At 62.6% G+C, this 21,751-nt stretch overlaps 2 protein-coding genes across 4 annotated transcripts; one reads left to right on the top strand and one right to left on the bottom strand.

Moving 5' to 3' along the window:
• Positions 1-2,957: 2,957 nt before the first annotated feature.
• On the top strand, positions 2,958-6,794 carry SPRN (shadow of prion protein). The gene is made up of 2 exons (XM_046026747.1): positions 2,958-3,095; positions 4,070-6,794. The coding sequence occupies exon 2, from the start codon at positions 4,085-4,087 to the stop codon at positions 4,526-4,528; it is 444 nt and encodes a 147-aa protein (XP_045882703.1). The 5' UTR covers positions 2,958-3,095; positions 4,070-4,084; the 3' UTR covers positions 4,529-6,794.
• Positions 6,795-6,943: 149 nt separating this feature from the next.
• Positions 6,944-21,243, bottom strand: MTG1 (mitochondrial ribosome associated GTPase 1). 3 transcript variants are annotated; one of them, XM_046026744.1, is made up of 11 exons: positions 21,085-21,243; positions 19,696-19,760; positions 17,391-17,501; positions 15,145-15,225; positions 14,603-14,659; positions 14,180-14,270; positions 12,798-12,859; positions 12,223-12,319; positions 11,897-11,978; positions 7,983-8,095; positions 6,944-7,599 (listed from the first exon to the last, which is right to left on the bottom strand). In XM_046026744.1, exons 1-11 carry the CDS (start codon positions 21,194-21,196, stop codon positions 7,466-7,468), a joined length of 1,005 nt encoding a protein of 334 aa, XP_045882700.1. In that variant the 5' UTR covers positions 21,197-21,243; the 3' UTR covers positions 6,944-7,465. The 3 variants fall into 3 exon arrangements, 2 of the variants coding, with proteins under 2 accessions (XP_045882700.1, XP_045882702.1); XM_046026746.1 differs by having other exon boundaries at positions 17,397-17,501; XR_006821217.1 differs by lacking the exons at positions 6,944-7,599; positions 7,983-8,095 and having other exon boundaries at positions 11,934-11,978; positions 13,881-14,270.
• Positions 21,244-21,751: the final 508 nt, after the last annotated feature.

The raw sequence follows: 21,751 nt of genomic DNA, 5'->3' as shown, positions 1-21,751 counted from the left end.
GCCCCTGGTGCCTCCCGAGCACCATCTGCAGGAGCAGGGCTCCCAATGCCTCTCCTCTCATGTGCTCACAGCCTCCGGCCCACCACCAGGCAGCCCACCGTGCTCTCACTCTTAGCCAGAGCTGCCAGGAACCCAGGTGCCCATGAGAGCTTCTGGACAAGTGGGGTAAAGCCGAAGCTTCCTGCCGCCTCTCCCGTCAGCACCCGAGGGGGAACGGCTCCCCAGCAGGCCCTCAGACCCCGGCTCATAGGACGGCCCCGCTTCATCATCACTGCCTTCACCACCTGGGACAGGGCCAGTTTCCATGGTGGCCAGCCCCGCTTCCCGGCCTTCCTGGGTCCTACCTGCCCTGTTCCTGAGCCCACCTGGAAGGCCTCCATTGCCTAAGCAACCAACCTCGGCTGGCCGGACAGTGAGTGAAGTGTCTGGGCAAGGCCAGAGGTGCCATAGGTCACACACCTGCCACCTTCCCTCAGAAACAGGAACGTCATTTGACCGAAAACTTGATGGGTCTAGGGAGTAGATGCCATGCCCATACTTGGCTTTTCTGCCTTTTCTTTGTTCTCTGGCACTTAGTGGCAGAAATTGGGTTGATCCAGCACCTTCCTTCTTGCTGGGCTGCTGTCCCTGGTCAGGGCGAGTGGTTCTGGCTCGATCCCTTTGCTTCCCACACTCCAAGCCCTCCCCTGCCATGGCTCCGGGTGCGACGTGTTTGGGGTGCGCCCTGGGACAGGATGCGCGCATCTGCAGACGGGCCGGGTTGCTTGGCATCGAGAGTTTTAAATTCGTGGGAATGGTTTGGTTGGAAACTCTCTTACTGTGTTGCTTTCTGACGTTGAGGTTATGTCATTAAGTACGTGAAATTGAGAACTTCGTTGTCATCTTCCTAAATGTAACCGTTGGTCATTAAGAAGCGTTACTCTTTGTCTCCAGCAACACTTCCACCTTCCCCCGTCGAGCTTCAGGGCCGCTGGTCTGATGGCAGCGGCCTCCCGTCCGTTCGTGGCCGCTCGCGTGGCACCTTCTGCGCCGCTTGGCTTCTGACCACGACCGTCCTCAGCTCTGTAAGCCACACTTCCGGGTTGCCAGCTGCTCCCTACATCTGTGGAGAAGTCAGCTTGCTTTTACTCCTTCTAGGTGATTGGGTTTCCCGCACTTCTGGAAGCGTCCAAGGTCTTCTGACAAGCAGTGTGGTGCCCGGTCCCCAGGGCGTGCTTTTCTTTGGATTTATCGCGTCTGGCGTGTGTGATGTTTGCAGAATTGTGTCTTGCCTCATCCGTTTTTGAAAATGTTCGGCATGCGCCCCCAAACACTGCCTCTGCCCCAGCCCTCCGCTGCTCTCCTTGGGTTCCCCACGTCCACATGGGGTCCCCATGGGGTCCGCGTGGGGCAGGCCTGCGGCAGCCTCCCCTGTGCGCCAGCAGCGGGCTGTCTTGCTTTCTCTCCAGGCTTTCTTCTGGCTGTCTCCTCATCTTGCAGTCACTAACCCTCCCCGGCCAAATCTAACCTGCGCTTTTCAGTGTATCTTTTCAGTTCTAGAATTTCCATTTGGTTCTTTCCGTTTCCCACTCTCTGTCACCTTCTCCGTGTTGTCCTATTCCTGTAGGCACGTGTGCGTTCCTCCGTGAGTCTGTTAGTGATCCTGGCTTGCCTGCGCGGCTGTTTCTTGCCCAGACTAGTAGTCTTATCGCCGTGACCTTTTATAGCGTCTGAATATCTGACAGGGTGTCCTTCTTTGATCTTGTTTTCCAAAATGACTTACATGAGGACTTCTTTCACTTTTCCATATGGACTTTAGAAACCCTCAGGCTCTCTGTGACTTTCCTCAGGCCACCATAACCGAGTGCCATAGCTGGGATGGCTTCACACAAGAACCTCATTTTCTCATGGTTCTGGAGGCTGGAAGTCTGGGACAGCGTGTGCGCAGGGCTGGTTCCTTCTGAGGCCTCTCACCTTGGCTCGCAGATGGCTGCCTCCTCCCTGTGTCCTCACGTGCCTTGTCTGTCTCCTGATGTCCTCTTCTTGTAAGAACAGCAGTCAGATCAGGGCCTGCACTCCTAATCTCACTCAATTACCTCTGTAAAGACCCCGTGTCCAAATACAGTTACATTCTGAGGTCCTAGGGGTCAGGCCTTCAATACAGGGACTGGGGGGACAGGACTGTGCGTGGAGCAGCAGTTCGGAGCCTCTGGGAACCGAGAGGGTCTGATGGAAACTAAGAGAGGTCATGTCACACCAACAAACCGGTGCCGTCAGGTCACGGTTGAGGAGGTCCTGCAATGTCCCCCTAGAGCCATCGGGAGAGCTGGGTGTCCCCAGGCGGAGTGGCTGGGTGGGGGGTCCACAAAGGTGGAGAGCAAGATGGCGCCAGGTCGAGGAGCCCCAGGGTCACACCCAGCAGGGACTGGGAAGGCCGGCTGGCGGGGGCACATTGCTGTGCAGTGGCCACGGGGAGGGCTCCCGGAGGGATCTGAGCCGTGGCACCGCAGGGTGGTTAGAAGGTCACCCATTATCTCCTTTCTGGACACCCGAGGGCCCTGGATAACAATCCTCTCCTCCAGGCGCCTCCCAGGGAAGAGCACTGGACACCAGGATCTAGGGCTCTGGGGCTGCCCTAGCCATTCCGTGGCCCGGGTCTGGGACACATCGCCTGGGGCAGGGATGAAGATGGGGAACCAGAGAGGGTGAGGAGGGGGAGGGGCGGAGTGAGATGGAGGGGGAGGGTGCTGGGTGCAGGAGAAACGGGATGGGGTCGTGTGCCCACTGGGTGATGGACACGGAGTGGCGTGCGCGCGAGTGGAATCAGGAGACGGGGAGGGCGGCGGCGGGGGTAGGAGTGAGGACGGGTGCGGCGAGGATGAGGTGCTGGGGAGGGAGAGGGGCTGCGCGCTCTCAGCCTGCCTCTTTCTCCTCCCTTCCCGTCTCCCGGGGGACGAGCCTCCGCGTCTGCCCGCCCCCAGTCCTAGGGCGGAGGCCTCGCGCAGAACCCAGACTCGGCGCTCGGGTGCAGGGTCTCGGCGCAGCCCGCCCCCTCCCGCCCTGCCGCGGCCCCTGGAGCAGCCTCCGGCCGCGGTTCCGACAGAAGCCCGCGGCGGGTAAGGCCGGGCAGCGGGACCCGGGCGCTCCGGAAGGCTGGGGCGGGCACCCGCGGGGCTGGGGATGGAGGCGCCGCGTGACGATCGGAGGCCCCGGGAGGAGGGTCGAGCCGCTACCCGGATCCCCGCGCCCGGACTCGGCCCCGTGTCGCGTCCCTGCCCCCCCCCCCGCCCCCCTGCTCAGCCGAGCGGTCGGGGAGGGGGCGGAGGGGTGGAGCGTGGTGCGGGGGTGGGGCGGGAGGGAACTGGGCCCCGGGTCCCGGCCTGCGGGGGCGGGGTCTGCACTGTGTCACCGCCGGAGTCCCTGTGCCGGCCCGCGCCGGCGGTGACGCCGACCCCGGCTCTGGGTCTGCGCGCTGTGCGCTGCCCCGAAGGGCCGGAAGAGCCTGACAGAGGCGCACGCTTGGTCCTTTCTCCAGACGGTGACCTGGGTCCTTGGGGACCCTGGGTCCCTGAGCCTGTCCTTCAAGTACATCCCCCACCCCAGTGTGGCCTCTTGTCCCAGGCCGTGGAGGCTTGGGTCGGTCGTCCCAGGGCAGCCCAGGATACGGCCCCTCCCCCAGGCCTCGGAGCCCCACCGCAGGGAGCTCACCCTCCGTTCCTGGCACCCACTCCTGGCCCCGCACAGAATAACCCCGAGGTGCTCAACCCTCTCACCCTCCGGGTCACCCTTCCTGGTTCCCACCCTCTGTCTAGGCCTGAAAGCCTAACCCCTCCCAGTCCACCCCAGCCCTGAGCCAGTCGTCCTCCAGATGCTGGGGGCCCCCTGTACTTCCAAATGCCGAGGCTCCTGTCCCCAGGCCCTGAGCCCACTGGTCCCCTAGCCCCTGTGTCCAGGCCCTGAGCCCACTGTCCCCGAGCCCCTGAGCCCTTGTCCCCAGGCCCTGAGTCCCCTGGTCCCTAAGCCCCTGGCCCCAAGGCCCTGGTCCCCTGATCCTCGCAAAAGCTGAGGTCCTTTCCCCGTTCTACCGCAGGTTTGCTCCACAAAGATGAACTGGACGGCCGCAACGTGCTGGGCTCTGCTGCTAGCCGCCACCTTCCTCTGTGACAGCGGCGCGGCCAAGGGTGGCCGTGGAGGGGCTCGCGGCAGCGCCAGGGGAGGGCTGCGAGGAAGCGCGCGCGGGGCGCCAAGGGTGCGCGTGAGGCCGGTGCCCCGCTACGGAGGCTCCTCCCTGCGCGTGGCGGCAGCAGGGGCGGCGGCCGGGGCAGCTGGGGCGGCCGCGGGCCTGGCAGCGGGCTCCAGCTGGAGAAGGGCCACGGGCCCGGGGGAACACGACCCGGAGGACGAGGACGCGGGACCAAGTGGCAACCAGACGGGCCAAGGCGTCTATAGCTACCGGGCGTGGACTTCGGGCGCGGGGCCCACCAGCAGCCCCCACCTCTGCCTGCTGCTGGGCGGCACTCTTGGTGCCCTGGGGCTGCTGCGTCCCTAGGCCCTGCCCAGGGAGGGCAAGATCTCGCGCCCAGCCAGTGCCCTCGGGCAGGTCTCTCCAGCCTGCCCCAGAGACGTCCAGCCGATGAGCACCCCCTTCCCACCGCCTCTGAATCAGGGAGCCCAGTTCCCCCTCTCACCCAGAGGCGGCCTCCTGCTCCTGCCCACGTCCCTCCGCAGCCTCCCCATTTCTCACCCTACCAGAGGCCCAGGGCCCATAAGCTCCAGGACGCCCCACCTACCACCCAGTCAGGGTCCTCCCCAGCCAGAAAGGCGGTGCCTGCACTGCCCTTGTGCCCAGCAGTCCAGCATCTCCCCAGCTGCCCAGAGAGATGTGCCAAACCAGGATGTTCAAGCCATCCTGGACCCTGGAGGGGTGTGGGCAGTACCGACCACCAAGCCAAGAAGTGGACCCTGAAGACACTCTGGCCCTCCTCCACAGCAGTGGCCAGTAAGGACCAAAGGCCTAGTGGTTCTGGGGAAGAAGAGGTTTCTCACAGGTTCTCGTCTGCCGACCACCTGTCCGCGAAAGGCAGTCTGGAGATTCCGGGGCCCACACGTGCTCATCAGGGGTCTCTGGATAATGCCCAGGGCACCCCTGCCACAGCAGCTGCCCCAGAGCCTTGCCAGCCCAGCCTTGGACCCAGAGGCATGCCCCCTCCCTGGACACTCTCAAGCCCATGGACCCCTTGGGGTCACTTTGCTCCCACTTGAAACAAGTCAGTCAACTCTTCTTGGGACCTATTTTGGGGGGGAAAAAACCACATTGTTTAACTTTCAAGAGCTTTTCCTTTCCTTTAAGGTTTAGGTTCACATTCTGCAATCAGTGCTCGCTGGTCCTCAGGGACGGCACGGCCACTCCCGCTGAAGAGCCCTCCCGGGACAGCCAGCCGTGTCTTGGGCAGATCTGCAGCAGGCAGCCCCCCAGGAAAGGGGGGTGTGGATGCGGCCGGCCCGATCTCAAATCGGAACCAGCAACCAGGGCGGCCACAAAGCAGGTCCCTGGAGGCGGACGGCAGCCAGGCCCAGCACCCGGCAGGCACAGCCAGACGCGAGGGTGCTCGGGCCCAGCAAAGCAAGGCCCCCGGAAGCCAAACCCCCGCCAACACCTGTCTGAGCATCTGAGGCTGTGCTGGAGACAGGACAGACCCCCAGAGAGGCCTCTAAGAAAGTGCCAGGTGGGCCTTGCAAGGGTTTGCCTCTGGCGCCCGAGGACCCTCTGCAGAAAGCCAGCCCTTTGCTTCTCAGGCGCCCAGAGGCCCGTTTCCCTCAAGCCTCAGGCCTGGGTCATAGTCCACGAGCCCTGGGGGCCTTGGCTCGTTACCACTTCCTCCACCCCATATCCCACAGCAGGACAATGTCCCAGGTCTAGGTCCTCTGGTCGCCCCGTCCTCCGGTGCTCACTGAAAGCCTCACCTGCCACTGGGCTGCCTCCCAGAATGTGCCCTCACACCCGGCCCTGGACCATGGGGCCTTCGGACTCAGCTGACCGATGCCAGCGCCTCCCATGGGGGAGAGGGCGGGAGGGCCTGCCCGCTCTGCTTTCCCACAGCTGACACACAGGCCTGGTCAGGGTGAGGGGCTCCAAGCTACCAGCAGAACCCTGCACCAAGCATCGCTCTCCAAGACCAGGACACAGAGTTGCAGGACACAGCTCTGCCTGCACCCCCAGCGCCAGCCTTCTCAGGGCCCAGCAGGCCCAGGTGCCGCTCCACCCATTCCAGACCACACACGATGCGACCAAAGACCAGCACCGCGGGACCCTGTCTGGGGTCTCCGGAGCTGTGCGATCAGCCTGCCACCACACCCGCGGGCAGGACAGCCTTGCACAGGGGCTCGGCTCTGAGGGGCTGGGAGCGGGGGCCCAGCCTGCCCGGCACCACGTGGCAGAGGTGGCAGAAACGGGACGCCCAAGTCAAGAGCTTCCGTCACATGCCAGCCTGACTCCGGGAGTGTGTCCGGCATTCAGCACCGCTGCACGCTGGCGTACTTCCCGCTCCGCTGGTCAGGGTTCCAGTGGGAAGCAGACGGTGCCCAGGGCCGGTCCCCTCAGGAGAGGCCAGTGTGTGCGCTCTGGGAGTGGGCACCTGCAGGAGGGGAGGTGCCCCAAGGAGACTCCGGTGTTTCCAGGAAGGCCACAACCCCACAGGACACCAGGTCCACCCCACCCCCTCCTTCCTCTGCCCTTCGCTGGAACGCAGGCCGGCAGTTCAAGTTCCCCGGGGAGATCCACCCACCCGTCAGCTAGAAGGTGCTCGGAGGCAGCAGGAAAGCTCTCGGTCTCCACTGACCACACCAGCGACCATCGCGGCCCGTGCGCGCTGGGGACAGACAGTCCGTGGGTTCTGCCACGGCTCCTGGAACCTCTGCCCATCTTGTGTGCACATTTTAGTCGTGTCGTGAAATAAACACTCTGTTGGCAAACAGATCCGTCTTTATTGCAGGACCCAGGGCGTTAGGAGGACCGAACACGAGAGCCCGACATCACGGCTCGCATCCTGACTGTTCTGGCTGGGACACAGGCCTTAACGCGCGGGCCCACGGTGCTGCTGTGCACAACAAGTGAGCCGCCAGCAGAGACAGGCCTTCTAAAATGTTTCAACTACAGACTGCACTTTCAGCTCCAGAGAAAACGTCAGCTTCTCCCTAAGAGATACTCAGCAGGTGTCAGCCGCACAGGGACAGCTCCATCCTGTCAGCAGTCCCAATGTCCAGACCCCGGGGACCGTGCCCTGTGACCAGCAGCTGGCCAGGCTGTGGGGTGGCGGCAGGTACAGGCTCCTTCCCAGAGACAAGACCTGAGTACTGTACGGGGACCAGCACAGAGATTCTGGGAAAGGGAGTCCCAGCGTCAACTTCTTGGGCGTGAGGACCTGGGATATCCCAATCTCTGGTGTCAGGGACCAGGCTGGGGTGAGGCCCCTTCAGCTGGACCCACTCAGGGGTCTGCCAAGGGGAGGCTCTGCAGGACATCCCTGTCCAGCATCACGGGGCCGAGCAGCCCGCTGCGGAAGGTCCGGAGGAAGTCTCGGGCTGCCGCAGGGTAGTTGGGCTGGATGACGTTCACGTCCCCTGGGGGAAACAAGATGGTCTGGGGAGGAAGGTCCCTCTGTGCAGGGCCGGCCCGGGACTCAGACACGCCCCTCCCTGCCCATCCTCTGGGCCTGGCGGCAGGAACCGGTGGAGCTTGGGCCCAGGGCATATTCAGAAAGAAACCGGAGTCTGGGCCGTGGCACCTGGACCTCAGGAGTCTCCCAAGGGGTAGGACACAGGGTGTCCCCAGTGCGAGGCAGGGCCACCCTGCCCTCCTCTCCAGGCTGGACCCTGAGCCCCCTCCTCTGCAGCACCTCAGTTCCCGAAACAGCCACGTGTGCCCACCGCGTCCTCCCCAGCAGCCGCAGCCCCACAGGCTGGTTCTCCACGCCCAGCCCGGGGCTGAGGCCTCCGCGTCTCACCTGTGCCTGTGAGCACCTTCACCTTCTGCGTCTTCCCCAGCCTCACAGCCACCCGCTTCAGCACACTGGCAACGTCGTCACAGGCCCCGTCCAGGCCGTAGTGCTGAACGTACCTACACACACCCCCACGGTCAGGAAGGGACAGCCAGAGCTGACCTGTGCTGGGACGTGCCCAGCTCTAGCAAGGACCCCTCCTGTGGTCCCCAACCTTGGCCCGCCATGGCCAGGGGCCCTAAGGCCAGCTTCCCCGCAGGAGCCTGTGGCAGCAACGTCCACCCCTTTCCTGAGCAGGCCCGGGGCCTGGAGCCCGTGGTCAGCACGGCCGGCCACCGGAGGCAGCCGCACGAGGTCAGGAGCACCAGGACCACCAGCTCTCTCTCCAGGGGAGGAGGAGCTGTGCCTGGCGTTCTCTGTGCACAGCACACAGCGCCCACCACTGCGGAGAACCGCCCAGTGGCCCCCGTGAGCTCCCACACAACTCCGGCTCCAGGCCCGACGAGGGAGGCCAGCACGGGGCCGGCACAGCCTACCCTGAAGGGCTGAAGGAAAAAACCTCACCCACAGCCAAGCACCTGCCGAACCCCAGGGTCCGGGAATCTCTAGCCTGGGCCGCCCCACAGGCAGAGGAGACTGAATCTGCCCCACAGCCCGCAGCGGGGAGCGGGGCTCAGGCGCGAGCAAAGTAAGACCTGGACCCAGCCCCCACGTGCGCATCAGAGTGCCCGTCTCGGAGGGGTCTGAACCCTGAGAACGCAGGTCCCAGGTCCAGCCTCCGAGGGCAGCAGCCCCCAAGGCCTTCTGTCCTGACAGTCTTGAGAGCTGTCCGCAGAGAGCTAACACGTACGGGAGCGGCCGCCCGCAGCGACTCCAGAAATTCTCTAGAAACCCTGCAGGACCGCAGATGCCCAGACTCCCACACAAATGAGGCAAAAAAATTAATTTGAAATTCTACCTCCATGCAAAAGAGAGCAGCAGGAACTGAAGTTCCCCTGAAACAATCAAAGACACACAAAACGGTTTTCAAGGCACCAGGCATCAAGCTATGAAGAATATAAATAGGGACCCAGCACTGTCCTGCTCGGCATCTCGGGACCCCACAGGGCCCAGAGGGCTGCTGGAGCGGAGACGCCACCAGCTGAACCAGAGAGAGCCAAGCTGCCCACAGAGAGAATGCCGGAATTCTGCCAGCCTCCATATTGAGCAGATGAGGCTCAGCACACGTGAGAAAGGGAGTCCTCCGAAGCCAGAGGCCGGGAGAGACCCCGGCAGGGCAGAGGGACACTGGCCCACACTCACACAGAGCCAGGAGCAGGTACACAGGGGAGGGTCCCGTCCCACACGGGGCAATGGCTCCAGACCCACAGGCCTGGAAGGAACTGTTTCCAGACAATCGTCCCAAGCGAAGCTCAAGGATTTGTGCAGGAACTGAAAGACGCCCATCACCCAAAGAGGCCCAGCAGCCAAGCATCCACCACGAGGCACGGACAGTGGGAACAGACTCATCACGAGGAGAAAAGCCATTCGCGAAACTGCCCTGGACGTCAGGGTTAGCAGAGGTGGCAGACCGGTCTGTGTAACCACGGTCCACGGGTTACGAACTCAAGAAACACAGACGATGTGAGACACACTGTGAGATGCACACTGGGCACGAGCAGGGGCGCAGGCGCGTGGCCAACACGCAGCAGCACGTCCCGAGGACAGGAGAGGGCAGACGCTGAAAACACACGAAGAAATCGTGGTCGAAAATCCGAGAAAAGCTACAAAGCCACCGATCTGAGAACACAACAAACTCTCAGCTCAAGAAAGGAGAAGCCAGCCGCAGTCATAAAACCAGCTGGAGGAACAGAGACAGATGTGACCCACTGCTCCTCAGAAACAGGGGTGAGAACAGGGTGGGCCGACCTCGTCCCGGTCCTGGAAACAGCTGTCCATCGAGCCTTTCACGCTCAGTGCAAGTGTCTTTCCAAAACGAATGTGGAAGAAAGACGTCTCTGAAGAACCAGAATCTGACCGCTCAGCAGCAGCCCACGCTGCAAGAGGCATGACGGGAAACCCTCGGCCGGAGGCCGGAGGACGGCACATGGAGCCCGGACCTATGCCAGGGAGCGCGCGGCACCCACGAAACACCAAGCCACGGATCAACAGCTAAGGTCTGTTTCTTACGCTTGAAGTCTCTGCAAAAACCAAACAGCACAGCTCAGGGTTACAAGACGCATCCCAGTAAGACACGGAGCAGCCAACGCCCACAGATCCAGCAGGAACGGAGACGTGCGTACGGAGCCTGCACGCGAGACACGCCCTGGTATCACTCAGAGCTGCTCCTCCAACACCCAGGCAACCCCTCTAGGAGTCACAGACAACAGGCTGACCGAGAGGACAGAGGGACATCGTAACATCCAGTTCATCCAAGAAAGGCCAAAGAGAGGGACAGAGGGAGGGAGAGAGGCAGACGGATGCCGAGCAAGAGGAAAGGGAACGAGGGACAGACGGAACAAATAGCAAGACAACAAATTTGGTTTTTTTAAGATTTTATTTATGTGAGGGGCACTTGGGTGGCTCAGTCATCAGGCGTCTGCCTTCGTCTCAGGTCATGATCCCAGGATTCTGAGATCGAGCCCTGTATCGGGCTCCCTGCTGGGTGGGAGCCTGCTTCCCCCCTCCCTCTGCCCCTGTTTGTGTTCCCTCTCTCGCTGTCTCTGTCATAAATAAAAAAAATCTTTAAAAAAAAGGGGGGTTTTATTTATTTGAGAGAGTGTGAAAGAGAGCAAAGCAGGGGGAGCAGCAGCAGAGGGAGAGGAGGAAGCAGGCCTCCCGCCGAGCAGGGAGCCCCATGCAGGGCTCAATCCCAGGACCCCGGGATCATGACCTGAGCCCAAACCAGATGCTTAACAACTGAGCCACCCGGGTGCCCCATGAGATGACAAATTCAACCTAACAACAATAATCACATTACATGTAAATCGTGCAAAGACCTAAAATAAAAAACAGAAATGGCCAGATTGGATAAGAAACAAGACCTCACTGTATGCAGCCTGTGAGAAACACATTTTTAACATAAAGACACAATTCAGACAAAGTGAAAGGAGAAGAGAAAAGGGTTATTACCGCGCTAACACGAAGAACTGGTCCCTGCCAGACGAGGCAGACGTCCAAGCAGAGAGAACTGCGGGGACCAAGACGGCCCTTTGGAGCGATGAGCCACCAGGACCTGCAGACTGTGCCCTGCACCCCCAGCACAGCTTGGGAGTGCGTGAAGCGGACACACAGAACCGCAAGGACAGACAGACAAACCAGCCGCAGGCAGAGACTTCAGTCCCTTCTCTCGGCCCCGGGTGGCGGATCAGAAGCAAAGCAGAAGGAAGGAAATAGGAACGACCGAACATAATGAATGAACTAAAAGACAGAAAGACAACGTGACCGAAACCTCTTGGTAGAAATCAGTAAAACTGACGAGCGTCCGGGGGACTGAGGTCCTCAACGCGACACAAGACGTCCAGGGAACTCCCAGCTCCCCGCACGCTCCCTGGCGAGAACAAACGGGTGCATCGGTCTGCACCACGGAACACGGTGCGGCGCGACACGGAGCAGTCTGGGAGCGATCTTGTCGAGCGCAGGGAACCACCGTGGGACTCCATTCCTAGCACGTTCGAGGACAGGACAGAAGGCAGATGGCCACCAGCATGCGGGGTCAGGAGACCGGCTATAAAACAGAGCAGGGAGCGTAGGGAGGAGCCATCCCCAAACAGCGTGAGAAACTGGGGGTTTTCTTGACCGTGTAAGAGTCAAACGTGTCACACTGCCCACTGCACAGAACGCGCGGATCCGTCTAAGAACACGCGGACGCTGCTCTTCTCCGTAACGATGTCTGTCCAGGACGCGAGGACAGCCCGCCCAGCCCCCGACCCTGCACTCACCCAAAGAGCCGGTGCCTGTTGAGGGTGTAAAGAAGGTAGTCGGCCAGCGTCTCCTCCCCCACCAGGTGGTCCAGCACGGTTCCTGGAAGCAGGAAGCCAGGCTGAGCCCCGCAGGCCCGCCCGGCACCGGCACGCAAGTGCCCCTCCCCGCTCAGCCCGAGCCGCTGCGGCTCCTGGCAGCCCTGCCCTGGCAGTAAGCTCTCCGGGCCACGGTCTGCGGGGTGAGAGCAGGGGCTGGCCCCCGTCAGCCGGCCCGCTTGGAGCAGGCACAACCCGTCAGGCCCAGCGGCGGGGGTGGGGGGGGGCCCTAAGGGGGCCTGACTCACCGCACAGGGCCAGCTTCAGGCCCATCTCCACACTCTCAATCCGAGGGGACAGCACCCCGGGAGTGTCCAGCACGAACATCAGTGGCCGGTCACACACCTGCAGACACAGAGGGCGGTCGGGCCAGCCGCCCCCTCCAGGGGCTCTGCTGAGTGGCCCCAGCGCCTGGCTGCTAGGTTCTGAGGCTCTGAGGAGGTTCTGGGGCCCCGTCCCAAAGGGTTCGTCCTTTCCAGGAAGCTCTCGGCTTCCCCACACCATCGGTTCCCACTGAGTTCGGAGGATAAATCCGGGCACCAGGTTCTCCTCCCAGGGCGTGAAGGGCATGTGTGGACAGGTTGAGCTGAGCCTGGGACAACAGGCCACGGTGTGACCTTGGGAAGGTGCCTCAGCTCCCTCCTCCATGAAACAGGGGTGAGAGCGCACCCTCCCCCGGGTTTGAGGGAAGGGCCCTCAGTGTGTGGTGCATGGCGCGTGCTCGGCAGGAGCAGAGTGCAGCAGACGGGCAGGCCGCCCCACGGCCCTCGGGAAGCAACAGGCGTGTGCGCGGCCCTCGAGACCCGGCAGCCGAGCGCCCTACCTGAATTCTGGACATCACAGCTCTGGTGATCCCGGGCTCGCCGCCAACCCTGGTAGCTTTTCCTGCAGGGTGGAAACGGGCATCAGAGGTGGCCACACACACAGCCTGGCACACAGGCTACAGGGTCAGAAATGATACACAGGGAACCCTATGAAGGCCCACAGGGGCTTGGGCTCGAGTCAACTCCAGACCAGCTCACAGCGGTGACTCTTCCACGGAAACTTCTTTCCAACACCTAGAAGGTGCTCCAAGACCTGCCCAGGGGCAGCAGGCGAGCACCTGACCGTGAAGGTCCCAACAGAGCTCTCGTGTCCGCACGCCAGCTGCAGCCTCCAGGACCTGCCCCATGCCCGACGCCAACCCTGCACCCTGCAAGTCCGTCCCCACAGCGCTGCCCGCGACAGGCCCGTGAGCTGAGTTCCTGTCCAAGGGGCCCAGTCAGCTCGAGTAGAGAGATCCATGTGTCTGCCCGTCGTGCGTGCAAAAGCAAACTGTGGTCCAGAAACCCAACAGAGTATTACTCAGCCTTGCAAAGAAGGGAGCCCTGCAGCAGCCGCAGGGCCGGATGGAGGACGTCACGCTGACCACTACCGCGGACTGCACACATGTGAGGTCCAGACAGAAAGCACATTACTGGGGCCCAGTGCTGGTCAGGGTTTGTTTAAAGACTTCCAGCTGGAGACAATGGAAAAGTCTGGAATAGGGGATGGAGGACAGCACTGAATATACTTAATGCCACAGTTTTTTTAAAAGCCATAATTTTAGAAAATACACTTAAAAGAACAGACGGTTTGGCGAGTCTGCAAGGAGCACCGAAAACACCACCTGCAAACTAACGGTTCAGCTACATTGGGCTGGGGTCCGCGCACAGGCAGCGGGCTCGTCACAGGTCTGGAGAACAAGGCCAGCGTGGTCCCGGCACTAACCCTGAAAACCCTGAGCGCAACGGAAGCGCGGCGAGCACAACGGGCGCGTCTGCACAGCCCTGACACCGGCAAGCACAGTCAGGAGGCGCCCGGGAGCTCCCGGAGGCCATTTCCGAGCCGGGAAGAGGCGGATTTCCAGCGGAGAGGGGGCCCTCACCGAATGTCTCCCGCCTGTGTGCAGTGGCGGCCTGAGACCTCGGTGAGGACGAGACCACCGGTGTAGAAAAGTCATCCCCGCGTCAAACACCAACATTTCGCGTTCAGGAAAGGAAACACGTTCCGTATAAAATGGGAGGCAGGACGACTCTGTGTCACCACTTAACCTCCCACCGGACACTTCACTGGGTCCTTTCAGGGCAGAGACAACTGAGGGCCATGCGGCTCTGCTGCGTGCTGTGGGGACTGAGACAACTGCTCGCCGGGGGGATGAAGGGCCCGCGGCGGCAGAGGCAGGACCTTTCCCGAGGTGCTGTCTCCGGAGTGCGTTGATGAGTGAGGACTTGCCCACGTTGGGGATCCCAATCACCATGGCACAGTAGTCCAGGTTCTGCCGAGGCACAAGAGCAGGGGGTCAGGGGTCCACCCAGACCGCCCACGGCCTCCTGTGGCCCATGCTGGGGGCCCCACAAGCCCAGGTTTGTGTTCAGGGGAAGGAAGACCGGGGTGGACCCCACCCGCCTCAGCAGGGCCACCGCACCCTTCCTGCTGCAAAAAAAAGGACACACAGGGCAGCTGCCCCTGCCCCCCCCCAGGCACCTGCAGCAGCAGAGAGAGAACCCCAAGGGGTCGTGGCCCAGCACAAGGACTGCTCAGCCACTGAGCCTTGACGCCCCAGCAGGAGGCACCAGGCCACGGCCGGCCCCGGGCCCCACAACCAACCTCTCCTCGATGGTAGCGGTAGCTGCCCTCAACCAGTCCTCTGACCAGCGGTATGATCTGCAAAGCACAAACACCCAGACATTGGCTTTTTCTGGACTTCAGGGGTGGCGTCCGCCCAGGTCCAGCACCAGGGAAGCAGGGCCGTCCACATGAAGATTTAGCGTGTGCTGGGGCCGGGGCGGGCGGGGGGAGGGGGGTGGCGTCAGCCCCCAGAGGGCTCTGACTGCAGCCACTCCAGCCGAGCTGCCTGTCAGCCAGTGACATGATCCTCCAAATGCGGCCGCAGACACGAGGCCCAGACCCTCCAGAAGCCCGTGGGAGCTACGGCCCCAAGCGCACACAACAGCCACACTATACCCCTCAGACCGCCAAGGGCTGCCCAGAGCCCACCTGCTCTCGCCCAGAGAGGAGTGTGCCCCCGGGCCCCCAGCAAACCCCGAACTGTCTTGAAACTGCTTCTTATAAGAGCACAAGAAAACCTGTGGGATTTCTCAGATGCATGTAAGCGAAAGCACCGGAGTGTGAAACAGAGGGGCACCCACCTGCGTGATATTCTCATCCTTTACACAGTTGGTGAAAACAACATGCTTTAGGCCTTCTCCTTCTAAGTGCTGTACAATTTTCTGAAAGAGAGTATTTCCATTTTACATACCAAGTGCAAACATGGGTGGTTCACCACGCTAAAATCCAAGGGTCTGAGACTGACCCCCACCCCGCCCCAGGCAGGCTGTTCCCTGGCTTGGAGCCACCGCGACAGGATCTGGAGAAAAGTCAGGCTACGGGGTGAGGTGGCAGGCGGTGCAGGCGCGGGAGCCCCTGGGAGGGGGAGGGTTAGGAGCCCCTGGGAGGACGGGAGGGAGGTGTCCCAGTCAGGGGCCCTTGTATTCCTGGCTCCGGCAGGGACGAGAGTTCAGCACAGACATCACCTGCCTCTCGGGACTCAGGACCTTCGTGTGCAAGGGGCCCCTTCCAGCAGTAAACAGTCTGGCCTCCACTAGTGAGCCTGTTACACCTGAGTGTTCTGCCCAGCCCCCCGTAAACTGAGGCGTGACCCAAATCCAATCACAGAACATATCTGATGTCCTAAAAGCCCAAAGGTAACCTAAGGCTAATGGGAAGTTACCGGTCTCGGCACTGAGCAAGAGCACTGTAGGAACCGTTTTCAAACCAGTAGGATGATGTCGGACCCGCTACCGACCTAGACACATGCTGGCGTCCAAATGAACAAACGGTCACTCACTAGTTCGGGTTCTATTTCAGTTATTTGCTGGATGACGCAGGTTAAGACACAGGCCACAGCAGACACATCTGAAGCCACGCTTTGAAGCACATAAATTCACAACAGTGCGCTGAGCCAGCACTCGAGGGAGACACGAGGGGCGTCCGCTCGGGGCTCCACCCTCCTCTCCAGGACCTCTGCCAGAGCGGCACCTAAGAACAGCTCCCAGCCCAGGCAGACCCCGCTGTGGTCCTACGGCAGGTCACATCAGTGCCCCGCACTCTACAAAAATGAGCATTTACGGGCAGAAGCAATCCCTGATTAAGACTCAAATCTCAACCAACAAAAGCAAAGCCTGTGGTTAAACGGCTCCATGTGTACGTGCTCTGAGAGCCACAGACACCGGCTCCTGGAGGGCCTGAGCTGCCCGATCTGTGCAGCGGGGGGCTTGACATGACCCCAGGTACCCGCACCTGGGTGAGGGGTCGCTGCTGCTTGGGTTCTCAATGAACAGACCTCCGGTGGCTTCCGTGTTGGATGTCTCCCTGGAAACCTTGAGACAGAGGCTTGTGGCTGGGGCTTACGTAATCCAAACATGCCACGGTCAACGAGGAAACCTGAACCAAGAGGCACCTGGGGGTCTCGGTCTGTTGAGCGTCTGACTCTTGGTTTTGGCTCAGGTCATGATCTCAGGGTCCTGGGATCACGTCCCACATCGGCTCCCTCCTCGATGGGAAACCTGCTTCTCCCTCTGCTTCTCCACCCCCAACCCCGCTTGTGATCTCTGTCTCTCTCAAATAAGTAAACGAAAGGAAAGAAAAAAGAAACAATGCTTTTTAAAAACAAGAAAAGAACCTAGACAACATTCTGGAAACAACGAGCGAGCTGCACCACGGACACCCTGACAGCAGCTGGGCTGCGACCCACAGGGCTTGGCGCCAGCCCTTTGGGCAAGAAGAGCAGAGGAGAGTGCGTGAGAGCAACATGCCCAGACCTCCATGTTTCTCGAACTTCCGCAACCATGGGAAAGCCCTGCCCTCGGTCACCTGGTGCCTCCTGTCCCCGATCCTGCCCGCTTTGAAGAAGTTCCTCTGGGCCTCCCCACCCTTCTAGTTTCCAGCTCAGTGGCTATGCGGGGCTGGCCGGCTGGTGTGGGCACTGGGGCCAAGTGCGGCCGTCACGGGAGACCTCCAGGTCAGTACCTGTGGCCTGAGCCTGTGGCCACTGGCCTCACACAGCCACCGAAACGTGGCTCCTCAAAATGATGGAAACTGTGACCGTCGCGGCTGCCACAGGAGCCACGTGTCAAGTGCTCCCTGCCAGACGGGCCAGAGGCCACCCGGGGGGGGGGGGGGGGCGGCGGGACTCGAGCCCCACAGCCTGGCCACATCCCATGGGAGAGGTGCACCTTGGTCCTTTGGACCATAAACACAGAGGAGGCTTGTCGTTCTGAGAAATCGCGTGGGAACACCTCCGCAAACAAAGTGCTGTTTGCCGAAGCACGCCCGTCTGGGTGAACCAACCCCGTGCGTCTGCCACCCCAGACTCGGACCGCGTCCGGACGGGCACCTTCACCTGCCGCTCCTTCAGATCCGCCAAGTCCATTTTGTTGAGGACCAGCACGTGCGGCTTAAGCCCAAGAGTTTCCTGAAACAGAGGATTGCGGCCTGAAAGTGGAATGTGGTAAAATTAAGGAAAATTCCCGTCAGCGCTTTCCCAGCACATTAATTTATCTCATCCACCCCGTTCCCCAGCCGGACGCCATCTTCGGGAGGAAGTCTGTGGAAGGGACTGACAGGGCAGGAAGCCCGGCCTCAGCCGTGCCAGCCAGCCCAGCCCCACACTCCTCACACTCCCCGCCAGCTGGGGAGAAGGACCCCTCGTCGCCGCCACGTTCCCTCCGCAGACGTGCGGGACAGCGGCTCCCGCGTGCCTTCCCGAACAGGAATGACGGGGCACAAACAGAGGTGAAGCTCGGTGGAAGGCTTCCTAACTGGCTTTGTTCAGCTGCCAGGGAGCAGAAGTCCAAAATGAATGACGTGACCGCCCTACGGTGCAGCCAGTAACGCCCCAGCCACTCTACCTTGCACCGCTGCCTCCCTCTGGGGACTGCCAAGGAGATGAGGGGCCCCCGTGGAAACCACCCCTGAAGGTTCTGCCTCCGCGCCAGCTGTCAGGCCCTCCCGCCCTCAGCCAGGGACCCTTAGGGAATCAGGACAGGTCCCACCTCATGGGACCCTAACACGGGCAGAAGGACGGCCCCTAGTTACCCTCTGAACACTCAGCCGCTACCGCTGCTCCGTCTCCTCCTGAGTCCAGGTGTGAGATCCCCACGGCCCCCAGCACACCCTGGGTCTGGACACCTCTTCAGGGCTGCGCCCTCACCCACACAAAAGGACTTTCCACAAATCTCACTCTTCGCTCAAGGGTTAAGCAATACCAAGAGCCCAGACTCCATCCCAGGGTCCCTAACGCAGCCGAGGGCTCCTTGCCATGTCCTGGGAGAAAGACAGTGGTCTAGCAACCAAAAGGACAGACGTCCACTCACTGCACCTAACAACTGTAGCTTCGTTGTTTCGCTAATCAAACCTGACTGCCAGCGCTTCTGCCCAGCACAGGCAGCCTGTGAACCGACGTGTTTAGCCTACAGTAAATACACCTGACATCTCATTACAAAAGTTCCAGAGCTGAAACGGTGAAAACAGTCCCTCATCTGACATCCCTGAGCTGGTAACAACTCTCGCAGCAACACCTTCAGCACGTAAAGAGAACCCAAACACACTCAAGTACGAGAAAAACAAGGTCTGAAAAGTACATTCGTGACTGAACAAGGTCACCGCATCTTCCAGCGCACGCTCGGGCCCAGAGGAAAACCCCACCGGCCGGCACGCTCACGGGAAGTGTGCACACTCCCCTAGAGAACGCACCGCGGGACTGGACGGGACGGTCTGGGGGTGCCAGGCAGAGGTGCGAGCAAAGATGCTGCCCTATGCACCCACGCAGTGTCAAAAGACACGGGCCTGGACCGCGCGCCAGAGGTGCTGGTTGACGGGTCTGGAAAGGGGTCCAGACCAGGACTTTCAAAGGCTGCTGGAGAAACCCTAACGTGCAACGAGAGCTTCCAGTGCCAGTAACTGAGAGGCGAGGGCACCAGCCCGGTACAGCAGACCAGGGCAGAGACCGGAAGAGGAGGCAGACGCAGGCCGGGCAACACCAGGAATGCCTCCTGCCGTCCGAGCACCACGCGACCCAGGACGAAGGGCCTCCTCTTCCCCCAGGGTGCCGCACCCGGTTCCGGGAGAGCTGGGAGCAAGGGGGCTCACAACAAAGGCAGCTCTGTGGCACAGCTGCCCGTCCGATACTTCCACTCAATCGCGCTGTCTGCGTGGAGACAGCGTCAGATCCCACCGGCTAAGGGCTCGGTCCCACACATGCCCCGAGGTGCCTGTCACAGGCCAGGCCATCGCCTGTGCTCGGACCCACGGCCCCTCCTTGGACTCAGTCAGTTTGCAGAGTGGCTCACGCAACTCAGCGAAAACCCTACTACGAGACTCCTGGCTCGTGCTGGTGGCGCGGGAACAGGCACATGGCCACATTCCTACACGGCCGCCCGCGGGGCTCCGCCGCTCACGCACCCAACTCTCGATTTCAGCTCAGGTGGCGACCAAGCCCCGTATCGGGCTCACCACTCAGTGCGGAGTCGGCCTGCAATCCCGACTTGGCGGGTCTCCCGAAGTCACCCCGCGACAGACCCCTCTGTCCGTCGCATCACCGGGGACGCACAGGGCTTTAAGCGCTCTGAGCCAGAAACAGGGACAAAGACCCAACACACGTTCCTTTCCCCACGTCCCAGCACCACAGCCGCGAAGGATATGCGGGCGTCATGGACCTCGATGACACAGTCCACCGACTTCAGGCTTCTCTGCATCCTCCGCAGCCCTGCAAACAGAACAGGTGCGCTGCAGCCACGGCCTTGGGCTCAGGTCGCGATCGCGGGGTCGCAGGATGGAGGCCCCGGCGCCACGGCGTCTGCTTCTCCCCGACCTCCTCCCTCTCACGCTCCCGCTTGCAAACAAACAAAATCTTTAAAAACGGCCATAAACAGCGGTCACGGGGACACCCGGCGGTCACGAGGACACCCGGCGGTCACGGGGGACACGCGGCGGTCACGGGGGACACCCGGCGGTCACGGGGGACACGCGGCGGTCACGGGGACACGCGGCGGTCACGGGGGACACCCGGCGGTCACGGGGACACCCGGCGGTCACGGGGGACACGCGGCGGTCACGGGAGACACCCGGCGGTCACGGGGACACGCGGCGGTCACGGGGACACGCGGCGGTCACGGGAGACACCCGGCGGTCACGGGGACACCCGGCGGTCACGGGGACACCCGGCGGTCACGGGGGACACCCGGCGGTCACGGGGACACGCGGCGGTCACGGGGGACACCCGGCGGTCACGGGGACACCCGGCGGTCACGGGGGACACGCGGCGGTCACGGGGACACGCGGCGGTCACGGGGGACACCCGGCGGTCACGGGGACACCCGGCGGTCACGGGGACACCCGGCGGTCACGGGGACACCCGGCGGTCACGGGGACACGCGGCGGTCACGGGGGACACCCGGCGGTCACGGGAGACACCCGGCGGTCACGGGGACACGCGGCGGTCACGGGGGACACGCGGCGGTCACGGGGGACACCCGGCGGTCACGGGGGACACCCGGCGGTCACGGGGACACGCGGCGGTCACGGGGACACGCGGCGGTCACGGGGACACGCGGCGGTCACGGGGGACACGCGGCGGTCACGGGGACACGCGGCGGTCACGGGGGACACCCGGCGGTCACGGGGACACGCGGCGGTCACGGGGGACACCCGGCGGTCACGGGGGACACCCGGCGGTCACGGGGGACACCCGGCGGTCACGGGGACACGCCACCACAACCCCCAGACAAGACTGCATCTGCCGGACGCGCCCCGAGTCGCCGCGGACCAGCGCTCGCTGAGGGCAGCAGCACGTCGGCCGCGCCCGAGGGCTCCCGGCGGCTCCTCTCCGCGGGCGTCGGTCTCCGGACTCGCTGGGCCTCCGGGCCGCACCGCGGCGCCGCTGCAGGGACCCCACCGCCCCGGCCGGGAAGCACGCGCACGGGGCAGGGGCGGGCCGGCCCGGGCGCGCCCTGGAGCAGCACTTCGCACCGCGTGGGCCGGAGCCGCCCTCGGGACCCGACGAGCGCGACCCCGCGCCGCGCCCGCCTCACCCTTGGCCATGTGCCCCGGGAACCAGCGCGCCACGTCCCGGCCGCCCAGGGGGAAGCTCTCTCGCCAGGCGGCCCCGGCGGCCCCGCAGAGCGCGCGCAACGCCACCCGCATGGCGGCGCGTCCCCAGCACGGCGCGGCGCAGGGGGACCGCTCCGGCGACGGACCTCTCCGCGCGGCCCACGACCCGGCCCGGCAGTTCCGGCACTTCAGGGGCCGCCGGCGGCTGGCGCGTGCGCACTACGAGGCCATCGGCAGCGCGCGGAGCCCGGGGGCGGAGCCGCGGTGGGCCGGGGGCGGAGCCTCGTGGGGCCCAGGGCGGGGCTACCAGCGACCTGGGACCTTGCGCAGGCGGGTGATTTCCCAAGGGTCCTGCGTTCATGGAACTTTTTTTTTTAAGATTTTATTTATTTATTTGACAGACAGAGATCACAAGTAGGCAGAGAGGCAGGCAGAGAGAGGAGGAAGCAGGCTCCCCACTGAGCAGAGAGCCCCATGCGGGGCTCGATCCCAGGACCCTGAGACCATGACCTGAGCCGAAGGCAGATGCTTAACCCACTGAGCCACCCAGGAGCCCCATGGAATTTTTTTTCTTTTTAAGGAATTGATATATTAACGTTAACTTTAAAATGTCTAGTTCCTCCTCGAGTGTGTTCCCGACGCAACACA

Source organism: Meles meles, chromosome 13, assembly GCF_922984935.1.
Source record: "Meles meles chromosome 13, mMelMel3.1 paternal haplotype, whole genome shotgun sequence".
Lineage (NCBI taxonomy): Eukaryota > Metazoa > Chordata > Mammalia > Carnivora > Mustelidae > Meles > Meles meles.
This window is presented reverse-complemented; position numbering and strand designations above follow the sequence as displayed.